Here is a 15,297-nt window from a genome sequence, read left to right on the forward strand (position 1 = left end):
CTATGAATTTATCTTTGACTTAGTTGGTTAATTTATCCTGAATACCTTGGCCAATATATTATCTAATAAAAACAAGTGAGAAGAGTCTTGCTAATTTCTAAGTTGTGAAAGAAGGGGCAACTCATCTCTGTAAGACATCTCTGTAAGAAGATTATCTAAATGGATCATTGCATACTGAGATGGTTCTATACTTTGGCTGTTACCCTGAAGACATCACAGAAAAACATTGCTGTCAATTGTGTTTTAAAGTTTATTGAAGAAGTTGTTTTCGTAATTATTAAATAATATTTGATAAATCTTACAACACATAGTTGTATTAACTGATTGGTGACTATATTGAATAGCTATATATTATGTGAATAAATGTTTCTTGTATACTTACTTGGCCTCCCCATATCTAAAAGTTCCTGGGAAATAAATTGCTCCTTCAGAGTACATGTGAATTTTACATAGTTTATTCTCAGGTATCCATTTTGCCACTGGTTAAAGCTCAAAGCTCTTTCTAAAATTTCTTAATAAAGTACAAGTAAGCATGTTTTAAAAAATCATGGAGTAAGTGTAAATATAAAATTCGTGGAATTCAGTCAGTTAGTGTACATATTGTATCATCTATCCTGTGTAGAATATTAGGTTAGAGGAGAAGTCGTAAGAAAAATAAAAATAGATAGTCATGTCTTCAGAGAGCTTAATACCACTTTTATAGACAGTGTGCACGTAGGAAGTTACAATTAAAAATACAACACAGTATATCTTAGGCATCATATGAACAGTATAGAACATTACTTTTTCAGAGTTTTAAGGAGACTTGAGATAATCACAAATAGCTAAGTTTTTATAAAGTTACATGTATTTATTTGAGATTTCGTTTTGACTGAGGGAAAGAGGAATAAGGCTGTGTTGGTGGCCAACTCCACCTCTATTTTCCTCCACCTTGTCTCCTTAACAGTTTCCCGAGTCTGTTCCAGTATCTACCCTCATCCAATAGAGATTCATTCATACTGAAACCTAAGGCATGGGTCTTAGTTATTTTAATCAAATCAGGGGATCCCATTTCCTTTGGTATAAATAGATTTAATGACTATGTGATTTAGCTGTGGCCAATAAGATGCTGGGGGAATTCAGGGGATCACTAGTAGCTTCCTCACAATTAATAAGAAAAATAATAAATACAAGGATAGACAATCTCTTTTGCTGTGTTTATCTCCTGAAACTGTTGTAGGCATCTTGTTAAAATAAGAATACTCAGTGAAAAGATAAAAAGCTCTTATACTAAGAGTAAAGCTTTTAAGTGTAAAAACTCTTATAGTAAAGGGAAAAGAAGAAAACCTTTGGGTGACTGCAAATATTTTAACAACTGAATATTCCAACTCAAAAGGGTTCCTTATATTTGGACTATTGATTAAGAAAGTCAACTATTATCCTCATTGCTATTGTGTTGAGGCAGACTTTTCCACTCCTTGCATTTATCAATATAAAATATATCTTATAGTATGGAGAATGGAGAGTATGAACCATGCTGGAGAGATAGAGAGGGTTATGCTTACTTATTCACAAGGAGTAAGTTGTTTTAAATGGGCTTAGGGAAGGTACTTGGCATTGAAGATATGTTAATATCAGTCATAAAAATCATCCAATAGGTAAACACCTTAAGATCAGCAAGAACCAGTAAAAACAGAGCTTACACATTTTGGCAAACTACTACTTGTAAGGTACTGTACTAAAGATGTTTGACACATTGTTGGCTTGTCTTATAATTAGAGGTAAATTAGAGGACAGTATGGATGTTGGGAGAAAGGAGACCTAAGATTAGGCAGTGACATTACTAGAGACCTTATAGGCAGTCCTCAAAAATGTCCATGGCCAGAGCTTATTAAATACTGACTTAAAGGAATTGACAGTGGGGAGAAGGCATGATAGATGTGATACATTGGGAATTCAATTATAGCTTATATTTTGTTTTTGGTGCTTTTTGATGTGCACTTATGTGTTGGTAGAAAATCAGATTTTCAAATGTCAGAAAGGTTCATGACCCAATTACATTATGTATCAGACAATCAAAATATGTAGGAGTAGATCTTTCCTTTTAGAAAGACTTTTCATTTTCTGTCATTCTGAACGAATATCCAGAAAATATAAATACACACAGCCACACACATTAAAATATAAAAAAAGGATATATTGCTACAAGATTTCCTTCCACATCTAGCAAATATTCTCTTGACCTCCTAAGTATTGGCAGGTGATGGAAGAGGCATATAGGATCTCTCCATCTGCTTGCAAATCAGGACAATTTTTCTCTTTTAGGGGGTGAAGCATACATCTGCCATCAAAGCAGAGGCTTGATTAAGCTTTACATATCATGTGATCAGTGAACACATTTCTATATTTGAGAAATTGGTTGACTATTAAACTTAATTTCAAAGTTGTTGGGTTTTCTAATTCTGTTTTCTGTAAAAGAGAATGGATCAAAAACTTATTCAGATGCTGCTTTAAACTAGAAGCTCTAGGATTTCTTTTCCTTAGATAGAGGTGAGACATATCTAACTTTAGGTAGCAGTAAAAGAGCTGAGGGAGAAGGAGAAGCTGAAGATTTTGGAGAGAGGATCATTGAAGGAGTGAGGTTAAGAGAGCAAAGACTAGTCCTGAAAAGTAACAAGGACGTGACTGGAATACTGTGGGGGCTGATGAGTTGAAAGTGGTAGATTAAAGGTCGAGAAGATGGTAAATTGGAGAGTTCTTGCTTGATGTTCTTATGCTCAGTAAAGTAGAAATTGAGGTACTCTATTTTGATCAAAAAAGATGGAACGTTGAGCTTGGATAAAAAGGGGAAGATTTGTTCTGTGCGAAGTAAACTATGAAATCCACAGAACAAAAACACAAAGGTTACAAAAGATGAATGAAGAGACAGACAGAGTTAGTCAGGAAAAGTATGTCATGGGTCAGGTAAAAAAAAAAAAATGCTCATTAATCTTTTCCAGTAAATTAAAATATAGAATGGAGATGTTGGATGATCTGATGTACTGACAAAATGGAAGGGAAGAGAATGTCATTTATATTTGGAGAAAATGAAACGTTTGCTACTGCCTGGATATGACATTGGTTCTATTTTTATGCTTGTTTATTTTAATAATGGGGACACAGTAGTTTGCCTAGGTCTTTTTTTGAGAATGTAATGTGGATACAAACAATAGCAAATTTGAGTAGATATCACCGTTAAGGGAATGATGTGAAAGCAGGTAAGCTTCTATACTTGCAACTTTTCGTTACCTGCTGCTGCTAATTCCCTTTCATCTTACGATGCCCATGCTCACTTTTAGAGCATTACTAGTTTCCTTTATCTGGCTCCCCACAAATCACAACCTTAACAGCATTGGTCACGTCTATTTTATTGTACCTTCATACATAAAATTTCCATTACTTCAGTTTTCTATAATTTCTAGGTGGAAATAGCAACCCCATACACTTAATTATCACACATGCAACTTTTGGTGATGAAGTAAACGGTACTTTTATGGATTTTAAGCTTTTAATAAAACTGGAGATTCCAGAGGGGACTTTATCCATAAAATGCTCTAGAGCATTATCAAAAGCAAAATCTATTGTTATAGTTCTAATAAAAGGAAATGAGTGGTTTTTATAATTTCTAATCTATTTGGGAGAAGAAAACAGTATGTGGAGTGTCTAATTTGATAATGATGGTCCTTTTTTTTTTTTTTTTTTACAGATTTTTAAAATTTATTTGACAGAGATCACAAGTAGGCAGAGAGGCAGGCAGAGAGAGAGAGAGGGAAGCAGGCTCCCTGTGGAGCAGAGAGCCCGATGTGGGGCTCGATCCCAGGACCCTGGGATCATGACCTGAGCCCAAGGCAGAGGCTTTAACCCATTGAGCCACCCAGGCCCCCAAAATGATAATTCTTAACACTTATATACTGTTGTATACTATTTAAAATATTTTAACTTGTCTTATTTGAATCATACTAATTTCTTAGAAGGTAGGAAAAACAGCTAATAATTCTAACTTTGTCATTACTTTATCCTGGCACATTTTGACTAAAGAGAACCAAGACCAAAAATGTGTATTTCCTTGCCTACAGTTAGTAACAATGCCTCTACCTCAATTCAGTTCCTTTTCTTCTGTGATGATTTCCACAGGATGAATCACAATGTGTTCAGGATATATTACTCTGTCATAACAAACCCGATATTCCAGTTTTCTTTTTTTCTAAGAGTTATGCGACTTGAATAGTGATTTGCAAGCTCTGAAAACTGATGAAAAACAAACTGCATTCAATTTCTTACCTTACATAATCCTAACGTGCCTCTCTTTCATCTCTTTAAAGAGAGCGCTATGCTGGACTAAAGCAAGAACCATTAATCACAGGAGCACAGTGAAGGCATAGACCTTTTTGCAGAGAACTTATTTGGGTCATCCCAACTGATCTCTTCTTATCATTAGAAATAGTGATTTCACTTGTGATAACTAATGGAATATTTCTCCTGCACTGTATTCTAAGCAGTGCCCCAGTTCTGCACTATTCTTAGCAATTCAGTTTCTGAAAGGCACACTGACAGCTTGAATGCAAACATCCTTGCCGGATAAACTAGACCTGCAACATTATTTGTCTTATTCTGTCCCCAAAACATTTAGATCAGTAACACTTTGCCATTATGAGTTTATTTTCTCTTAATCTAAATACAGCTAGATTTTTTCCCCCCAAAATGTATAATGATATTAAAATGCGAAAACAAAAGACAAAGCAAAATAAACACCCTTATGCCAGATACTCTTAACTGTGTAATTAATTTTCTGCTGACACACGAGCATTGTATCACCTATAGCAATCATTGAGTGAACACCAGTGAAAGGCAATAAACAAGAGATAAGCTTTAAACTAAGAAAGACCTGGGTCTTAGTCCTGTATCAGCTCCTATCTCTGGAGCTATGTGTCTGAACTCGGTGAATATCAGTTTTCTCAATTAAGAAAGCAAACAGTGAAAATACTAATACTCCTCTGGAGTTGTTTTAAGTCTTAAATGTATTGCATATGTTCAGAATGCCTTTATATTTGTGGAATGAAAATACTAGTATTGCTTTTAAAGTTTTTGTTGTTGTTGTTTATTTATTTATTTATTATATTTTATATATATATATAATTTATTTATTTATTTGATATATAGAGAGAGATCACAGGCAGAGGCTTAAACCACTGAGCCACCCAGGCGCCCCTAGTTAGCTTTTAAAACGTTTTAAAACATTACTTCAAAGATGTGCGTATAACCAGTTCATCCCTATGATAATTGTGTCATACAACAAACCACCGAACTTAGTAGCTGGAAACAATACTCATTTCTTATCTCATACTTTCTGTAGGTCAGAGGTCTGGGTTTTCTAAGTTGAGTTCTCTGCTCTAAAGTTCACAAGATTAAAATCAAGGTATTGGCTGGTATCTGGCCTCATCTGGAGGGTGGTCTAGGGGAGGACTTGCTTTTAAGCCCCCACACATTGTTGGCAGAATTCATTTCCTTTAGCTATAAAATTCTGGCTTCTTTAAAGGCAGAACGGAAAGAGAATGATTCTGTAAATTTGATTCTCTAACTAGAGGTAAGAATTGGGCCTTCTTTCAAAAGGATCACCTGATTGGTTGGGTCACTCACTGGTAATCTTTCTTGATTAACAGAAGTCAGCTGACTAGGTGCTTTAATTACATCTGCACATTTCTCCATTTTTGCCTTTACCATTGGTGAGAATCCGGTCATAGGTTCTGCTCTTATTCAAGGAGAGGGAGTTATTCAAAAGTGTAGTTTATTGGGGATCACCTTAAGGTGTGTACACCACAATGCTTTGAGTAAAAAATGTGTATATTGATGTAGAAGAAATAAAGACCAGACCAGGAAAATAAGAATGGAAGGGAGGAGAAGAATAAATGGCAATTTTTGAATACTTTGCCCCCTGTTAAGACTTAATGCTTCCCTTTCTTCTTGCACACCACTGAAGGTGGGAGGGTACTTGGACCTGCACCTTGAAATGCAGAGGCTGCATTTTAAAAGATTGAAATTCTCTTTCAAATTCTTTTTGATATATGGGATTTAAGAGTTTTATGGACAGTCCTCCGCTATTTCTGGCAAGTGATTTTAAATCGTTTTGAAGTCATATACTACATAGAGTAGCTTGAGTCTAACACTTGGGGGAAAAATTTTTCAAGAAATTTATATCTGAACTCAAACAAGCTTTAAGGTATCTGGAAAACTTATCTTCTCTTTGTATTTGATGAAAATTTAAGCCCTACAGATTATCTTGAAGATTAGATTATAGGCAAAATTGTGGCACTGGTTAGGTTTCTTTTATTACATACTAACAATTGACTGTACTTTGCATTTTAAAGATATATTGACTTCTGTTCATTATAGAATCTTTTAGAACTAATAAAAAAATTAGAAGAAGAATCAAAACCCAAATGCATTCCAGTTACCCAGTGGCAAAAAATATGTGTTGGTATATTTATTTCAAAGTATTTTGATGTATATTTTTGTGATGAACTTGTTTCATATAAGTATGGTCCTATTAAATATATGATTAAGTTTTGTGAGGGCATTTCATTTGCCTTGATCATGTAAACATTTTTATGACATCAAAAAGCATTTGTTATATCTTTATTATACTTGAGTGTACTAGTGAGAGACAGAAAAATTAATCATCAGAAATTTTTTAGTTTCTAGAAGCACTAGTTTTCTAGAAGCACTAAAATATACTTAAAAACATAAGACATTTATTATAGATTAGTTACCTTTTCTTATGTTAGAAATGTTGGGTGTTTATAATTTATAATTATAATTTCCTACTGTGAATAATGGAATAACAAATACTTTTATCTACATCGGATTTTATCTACACTATTGTTTTGGATTTAAGATTATTACATGGGAGGTGTAGTTACTTGGCCAAATGTATATTGGAATATTATTTTATTTATTTTATTTTATTTTAGAAGGAGAGAGAGAGAGAACACAAGGAGGAGAAGGCGGAGCAGATGGAGAGGGACAAGCACATTCAATGCTGAGTGCAGAGCCCAACACAGGGCTCTATCCTATAATCTTGAGATCATGACCTGGGTCTGACACTTAACTGATGGAGCCACCCAGGTGCCCCTATGCTATGTTTATGGCTCTTTTATGTTTCTCACATATTTCCAGGGGTCAATTAAGCAGCTGCCTTTGGCTTGGGTCATGATCCCAGACTCCTGGGCTTGAGTCCTGCCTCAGACGTCTCATTCACCATGAAGTCTGCTTCTCCCTCTCCTTCTGTCTCTCTCCCCTGCTTTTGCTCTCTCTCTCTCAAAAAAGTAAAATCTTTAAAAAATAAAATTTCCAAAGATGTGTCCAAGATGACCATTTAGCTATTTTCTTATGAATCTTTGAGATCCACACCAAAATATCTACTCTTTTTGTATTGGTAACACTTCTTTGTTTCTCGTTCCTATCCCTGTCTCTCACAATGAAGCTCTTCCTCCAGAAAAGAAAAGAAAAGAAATAAATGCTTTAAATAATAATTATCCATATACCTCAAAAATGTAAAACAATACTTGCTGAGGGTATTTAGGGTAACTTAAATGCTTTTTGTGCACAGTTAAAGAGGTTTGAGGTTTATGAACTGTTTGGATTTGCTAGCATATTTTGGAAGTATAATTATGTTAAGAAGTACTTTGAAGAAACAACTCTTTAAGGTGACAGATGTAATCAATAAAGTTGGGTTGAGACTATAGTTTGACAAAGTTTATCTCTCCTTCATATATATGAATTATGCAGACTATGGTTTTTTAATAGAGAGGGAGCATAGACTCAAAACAATTCATGGCTGTGTGGTAGCTCCACTCCACCTAGTTCAGAAACAAAAAAATATTCAACAGATTTTATGGACCATTTGCTGATCATCATGCTTAGACTCCCATACCTTTCACAAGTTTGACTCATCACAAATTTGACATATTTAGCCATATTGTAGCCCAGTGTTATTTCATAATAAAGTTGTATTCGGACAACTTAAACTGAGGTCATACCTAAGTCTTGTTCCTCCTGGCCAAGGAAATGACATCCTTTCAATTTCTTAAGTTAGAACCCACTGAGCATCTTCAGTTCCTTCGTTTAAGGGAAGAAATTTTGTTGAAAGCACTATTCTAAGTACATTGTACTTAGCCTTTCATTCTCGGAAAGAAATTAGACTAAATGCCTGAAGACTTAGAGATGCTAAAGGGCAGGATCAGGAGTCAGGCATCCAGATTCTTGTATATGTATACTTTGATCCACATTACCACATTTCTTTCCAAATGCACCTGGTAACGGAATCCTTCTTGTACATGTTGGCATATTCTTGGACTCATGGAGTCTCCACTAGGGTACAAGTTTTGTGGGAAACGTTTGATCAATTGTTTCACCTTCCTGAGTCATTCCAAATAAGGAAAGTTTTATGAGCCTATTACTTTGGGTTGTTTCCATTGATAGATACTAACACAAAGCCTAAGACTATGCTGTATCACTTTCTAGGGAAATAAATAATTTAAGATATTTTAATGAATTTTGCTTAAGATGTTATTATTTTTACCCACCAAACAAGAGAAAATGAAGCCTATATATTGATTTCTTTTTTAAAAAGATTTTATGAGGGGCGCCTGGGTGGCTCAGCGGGTTAAGCCTCTGCCTTCGGCTCAGGTCATGAACTCGGAGTCCTGGGATCGAGCCCCACATCCGGCTCTCTGCTTGGCAGGGAGCCTGCTTCCTCCTCTCTCTCTGCCTGCCTCTCTGCCTGCTTGTGATCTCTCTCAATAAATCTCTCTCAAATAAATAAATAAAATCTTTAAATAAATAAATAAAAAGATGTTATGAATCTATTTGAGAGAGAGAGACATATAGTGACAGAGATAACAAGGGAGAGCACAAGCGGGGAGCAGAGGGAGGAACAGGCTCCCGCTGAGCAGGGATGTGGGGCTCGATCCCAGGACCCTGGGATCATGACCTGAGCTGAAGGCAGACACTTAACTGAGCCACCGAGGTGCCTCTATATATTGATTCCATCCAAACAATGACAGCATTGAACTGTTTGTGAGCTTGAATGCTAGGATTTAATTTGAAGTCTAAGTTGTTCATGAAACATTGGACATAGTCTTGGAGGGCCAGAGTTAGTTAGCTCCTCATTCCCCTGACTCTACCTTTATCTCATATTGATGTAAGTCTCTCAATTCCCTGTAATTCTAAATACTTCCAGTCAAATATAAGGAGGTGGTGGCACATTGAAAGCCTGGGATATGAATTCAGTAATAACGAGAGACAGAGGGAAAAAAAAAAAGTATTGAAAATTTTATAGTCTGGAAGTTACAAATTTTTATGCAGTGCTTTGGGCTATGGTTGAACTATATACCACTTTAAATTAGAAGCCCTAATTCACTCTTTATGAGAAGAAGAAGAATTACAAAAGTATTCCTTTTACTTCCTGCTGAATCATATTAACTAATGCTGGAGACCACAGAAAGCCAACTTGGGGCTGTTAATATTAACTTGCCTTCCATCCCAAGACTTAAAAGAAAGATTCAAGGAGAAACTGGGTCATCAGAGAAGAAGGACAGGAGAGTTTCAGGTCAACACTGAATCTGCATATAGTGTTCCCTGCTCAAAATAGTTAAAGAGAGAAAAGAAAAAAAGGAATTATTCTGGATCTAACAGTAAGTTTGTTCACTAGTTTATTCCAAGTTGAGAGGACATCATTGTTTTGGAAGAATAAACATAGAAACCTTATTTCAAGGCTTCTGCTTTTTGTTAATTAAAAATTAGAAAACATGAAACGAGATAATGTCATGAAAAGGCTACTGATGAAAATGGAACGGGAAGAGACAAAATACAATTGTGTAAAAAACAAATCCAATAGAAATTTAAAAATGCATTTTATGTAAAGAACAGAAATGACAATGAAGAAAATATAATCGGTAATATGAAGGATAATCTTAAAATGCTGTTAGAGAATGCAGATAAAGAAAGGGGGCTTTAAAATCTGATTAAGATGATTACTATCCAACAGAAAAACTTGGAAAAGCTCTAACCAAAGAGATGCTTATAAGCACCTGAAACAGAAATGGAATATACTTTTAAACACATACCAGAAATTATTAACCAATTAGGCCAGGAGTGGGGGACTTTTTTTTTTTTTTTCAATTGAAAAATAAAGGAAAAAACTCTACAGGCCCTGATCTCGAAAATAAGTAGAAGAAAATAATTGTCATATCAATTACCTAGTATTTTTTAAATTTTTATTTATTTATTTATTTATTTGACAGAGAGAGAGCACAAGTAGGCGGAGAGGCAGGCAGAGAGAGAGAGAGAGAGGAGGAAGCAGGCTCATGCCAAGCAGAGAGCCCGATTCAGGGCTCTATCCAGGACCCTGGGACCATGACCTGAGCTAAAAGCAGAAGTTTTAACCCACTGAACCACCCAGGTGCTCCCTTATTATTTTTTTTTTTTAAGATTTTATTTATTTGACAGAGGGAGACAGCGAGAGAGGGAACACAAGAAGAGAGAGAGAGAGAGAGAGAGAGAGAGAGGGAGAAGCAGGCTTTCTGCCTAGGGGAGAGCCTGAGGCAGTGCTTGATCCCAGGACCCTGGGATCATGACCTGAGCTGAAGGCAGAAGCTAAATGACTGAGCCACTCAGGCTCTCCTCAGTTACCTAATATTGAACAAAATGTTAGTGATCTAGTAATTATATTTTTTACCAAGTTATTTCCAAAGATAATTGGGGAAAATAATCAGATATTTAAGAGTATGAAATTATAACCAAATTCTAAAAACACAAGTCTTTAAAGCCCTTTTCAAATTATCTGATATAAATGCCAAATAGAATCAAGAATTCACATAAGGCCTTTATAAGCCCATCATCTTATGTAAAACATAAGCACAATATTAAATCTTTAAAAAATTTAAATATGATGCTGTGCTTTAATTCAATCTTACAACAGTACTCCAACAAAATATATATAATTTGTATTTTAATTGTTCCTGCCATTTTACAACAGTGAGCTTTAATACCCCATTTTCACTCCACATGGTGTCTTTCTCTATGATTAGATTTTCCTAGGAAATCAAAAGAAAATTCTTTAAATTTATGGATATGTAATTGTAATAACAACATTGGATTTGTATAAGGCAAATACTCACTACTGAAATACAAATCAATTGTTAATTTGACTTGGAATTGCTTAATGAAATTGAAATTTAACATAGAAGTTATTAGTAACTGGAGAGATGGTTGCAAAAATTACACTGTTAAAAGTTGTCAAAGATTTAATGCAAATAAGTAGTTGATTTAAAGGTTTTATTCTCATTGGTAGAGTTGAGATCAGTACTTTTAGATTGCTTAATTAATCCATTAATCTATTTTATCTCCTATAGTGCATGCTATATAGTTAACTCTTTTATTCATTTTACTAGGGTGTCTGTCTACGAGGTGACCTGATTGTTATGATTTATTCATTAATGGCAACAAAATACTGCTAATTGCATTATATCCATTATCTTTTGGCTTTACTGTTATATGCATAACTAGTTTATGATTATTTTTCTTGCATAATTAACTAAATGAGCTAAGAGTTCAGATTAATTTGAAAAGGCATCATGAATCTATGTAAAAAGAGTGTTACAGAAGAACCCTCCCAATTATGAGACTTACAACCTTGGGCCCATCACTTAACCTCTTTCAGACTAATTTCCTTTCCACCTATAAGATAGGTTTATGGAGATAGCTCTGTGTGATTTATGGATTTTGTCAGTATTATATATTGGAATACGTATGAAATTAATATACTGAACTTTGTGAACTTACTGAACTTAATATACTTTTGTTATTATTGTATTGATAGAAAGTCTTACTATGCTCTCATAAATTTGAAAGAAAGATTGTAGATCAAAGTCTAGTTCTGTGATTATTGAAAAATTAAGTGGTGAAATTCTGTTATCATTTGGGAAAGAAGAGACTGAGGTTAGATATGTTGATACCTTTAGTGACTAGGTTAATAATGCCTACAGCATATATATTACAAAAAATGCATACAACATATGCAGAACAATGGTGGACAGAATTTTCACAGAATAAGAGAGCAGTACTATAGACTTTACAGGCCAAGAGGCAATTTTAGGATATTGTGTAGATATTTATTAATCACTTAAAATATTTTTAAAAAACACATTTTTAGCTGGTGGAGATTGAAACCAAGTGGGAATGGAGGTGGGATGGGGGCAGATTTTGTTCATTGACCATAGTCTGCTAACCCCTGGCATAGAGCAAAATTTTCTACTTTTAGAAAGTTAGTTGTCCAAACTTCTTTTGATAATCATACCATTGAATTTTATATTTCCACAGATATGATTCTTCTTCACTTACCTGATCATCATGTGGGAAAAATAATATTGGTTTTGCATAATGAATACATGCAGAAATAAAGGATATTGTAATTTTTGTTTAGTTTGTAATCCACAAGTTAAGTAAAGAAAAATGTGTATCAAAGAATTTGGGGGGGTCCCGGCAGCTTCTAGTAGGTTCCAGAAGGCGGTGCGTGCGGTTGGGAACGCGGAGCGGACAGAGTCGATTTAACGGGGTTCCGGGCCGGGCTATGGAGCAGGTAAATGAGCTGAAAGAGAAGGGCAATAAGGCCCTGAGTGCGGGCAACATCGAAGACGCGCTCCAGTGCTACTCGGAGGCCATTAAGTTAGACCCCAAGAACCACGTGCTCTACAGCAACCGCTCGGCGGCCTACGCCAAGAAGGGCGACTACCAGAAGGCCTATGAGGATGGCTGCAAGACCGTGGACTTGAAGCCTGACTGGGCCAAGGGCTATTCGCGGAAAGCAGCAGCTCTTGAGTTCTTAAACCGATTTGAAGAAGCCAAGCGAACCTACGAAGAGGGTTTTAAACATGAACCAAATAATCCTCAGCTCAGAGAGGGCTTACAGAGCATGGAGGCCCGGCTGGCAGAGCAGAAGTTCATGAACCCTTTCAACATGCCTAATCTGTACCAGAAGTTGGAGAATGATCCCAGGACCAGGACGCTGCTCGCTGATCCCACCTACAGGGAGCTGATAGAGCAGCTACGAAATAAGCCGACCGACCTGGGCACGAAACTGCAAGATCCCCGGATCATGACCACTCTCAGCGTCCTGCTGGGAGTGGACCTGGGCAGTATGGATGAGGAGGAGGAAGTGGGAACGCCTCCCCCACCTCCTCCTCCCAAGAAGGACACTAAGCCAGAACCGATGGAAGAAGATCTCCCAGAGAACAAGAAGCAGGCGCTGAAAGAGAAGGAGTTGGGGAATGAGGCCTACAAGAAGAAAGACTTTGACACAGCCCTGAAACACTATGACAGAGCCAAGGACCTGGACCCCACCAACATGACTTACATGACCAACCAAGCAGCTGTGTACTTCGAGAAGGGCGACTACAGTAAATGCCGGGAGCTTTGTGAGAAGGCCATCGAAGTGGGGGCGAAAACCGAGAAGACTATCGACAGATTGCCAAAGCTTACGCTCGAATTGGCAACTCTTACTTCAAAGAAGAAAAGTACAAGGATGCCATTCATTTCTATAACAAGTCTTTGGCAGAGCACAGAACCCCAGATGTGCTCAAGAAATGCCAACAGGCGGAGAAAATTCTGAAGGAGCAGGAGCGGCTGGCTTACATAAACCCCGACCTGGCCTTGGAGGAGAAGAACAAAGGCAACGAATGTTTTCAGAAAGGGGACTATCCCCAGGCCATGAAGCATTATACAGAAGCCATCAAACGGAACCCAAAAGATGCCAAATTGTACAGCAATCGAGCCGCCTGCTACACCAAACTTGGGGAGTTCCAGCTGGCGCTCAAGGACTGTGAGGAGTGTATCCAGCTGGAACCGACCTTCATCAAGGGCTACACCCAGAAGGCAGCCGCGCTGGAGGCCATGAAGAACTACACGAAAGCCATGGACGTCTACCAGAAGGCCTTAGATCTGGACTCCAACTGTAAGGAGGCGGTGGATGGTTACCAGCGCTGTGTGATGGCCCAGTACAACCGCCACGACAGCCCCAAAGACGTGAAGGGACGGGCCATGGCTGACCCCGAGGTGCAGCAGATCATGAGCGACCCGGCCATGCGGCTCATCCTGGAGCAGATGCAGAAGGACCCCCAGGCGCTCAGCGAACACCTGAAGAATCCTGTAATCGCACAGAAGATCCAGAAGCTGATGGACGTGGGTCTGATCGCAATTCGGTGATGACTCGCTCGTCATCCCCTCCCTTCGCCCTCCTGTGGAAAGAGGAGCTGGGACCGCGGCAAGCAGCGCTGAGCAGAGGGGAGAGCAGGGGAGAGTGAGCAGCTTCTCTCTATATATTTACATAGACCTCCGTGGAAGATAGAGACTCGTGTTTGCGTTACTCGCACCGCCGCTGCCTCTGGGCCCTCCCAGCACACCCATGGTCTCTTCCGCTGCCCTTGGGTTCCCTGTTCCCTTCCCCGCCCTCCGTCGCTGTCTCAGCTGCTCTCCCATAGTTGGTTATTTTTTATTTGGGGCAGTGGGCCTGTGTGGGGAGGGGAGGCTGTTCTTCCCCGACCTCGGGTCCCAGCTGTCGTCACATTGTTAACTCCACATGCCCTTCTCCAATAAAACAAGCCAGTCGGGCGTGGTTATAAAAAAAAAAAAAAAAAAAAAAGAATTTGAATTTCCCTTTGTGAGGACATTCCAAACAGAACAGGTGTAGTTGGGAAATATTTTCACCTCTAGAACTCTTTCTAAAACTTACTGACTAAAACAGATAATAATCATTTAACTGGAAAATAAGTCTCAGTCGGCTAAAAAAATTGCTTATAAATAGTAGGTTTTTTTTTTTTTTAATCTTTCTGCAGCGTGGAAAACAAGTCTGTGGTTTACTATTAATAGTCAAGCATTTTTGTCACAGAATTATGACCCATGCAGGAGGAGTAATTAAGTCCATCACACACAATAATAAGTGCTGCTGACATTCTCAAAAGGAACCAGAATGTGGTTCTCTGATGAACTGAAAGACTAAGTAGATATTTAAGAGAGATTTTGTTCTTGTCTCAAAATTTGAGTTTTGTCTTGACAGATGCTTTTAAAATTGCCCAAAACAATCTTGTTTGGTATAAAATTGTGTTCCACGCAAACATATTGGTGTTTAAATACTTACTGCATTATTACGGTCATGTGGACAATATTGCTGTTGGCTCATGCCAGGCGCTGCTTCCCTTTAAGCATTAAACTCTGAAGTCAGAGCAC

At 37.4% G+C, this 15,297-nt stretch overlaps 1 protein-coding gene and 1 long non-coding RNA gene across 3 annotated transcripts in view; both read left to right on the plus strand.

The window, feature by feature from the left end:
• Positions 1-15,297, plus strand: part of LOC116574243 — a 72,688-nt gene that overhangs the window by 35,991 nt on the left and 21,400 nt on the right. The gene's annotated exons all lie outside the window — the stretch shown is intronic.
• LOC116574242 (stress-induced-phosphoprotein 1-like) lies at positions 12,564-14,713 on the plus strand. Its single transcript, XM_032314909.1, is given in 2 exon segments — positions 12,564-13,511; positions 13,514-14,713. Coding segments are annotated over 2 exon segments (1,629 nt in total). The 5' UTR covers positions 12,564-12,646; the 3' UTR covers positions 14,278-14,713.

Source organism: Mustela erminea, chromosome 15 (genome assembly GCF_009829155.1).
Source record: "Mustela erminea isolate mMusErm1 chromosome 15, mMusErm1.Pri, whole genome shotgun sequence".
NCBI classification, from domain to species: domain Eukaryota; kingdom Metazoa; phylum Chordata; class Mammalia; order Carnivora; family Mustelidae; genus Mustela; species Mustela erminea.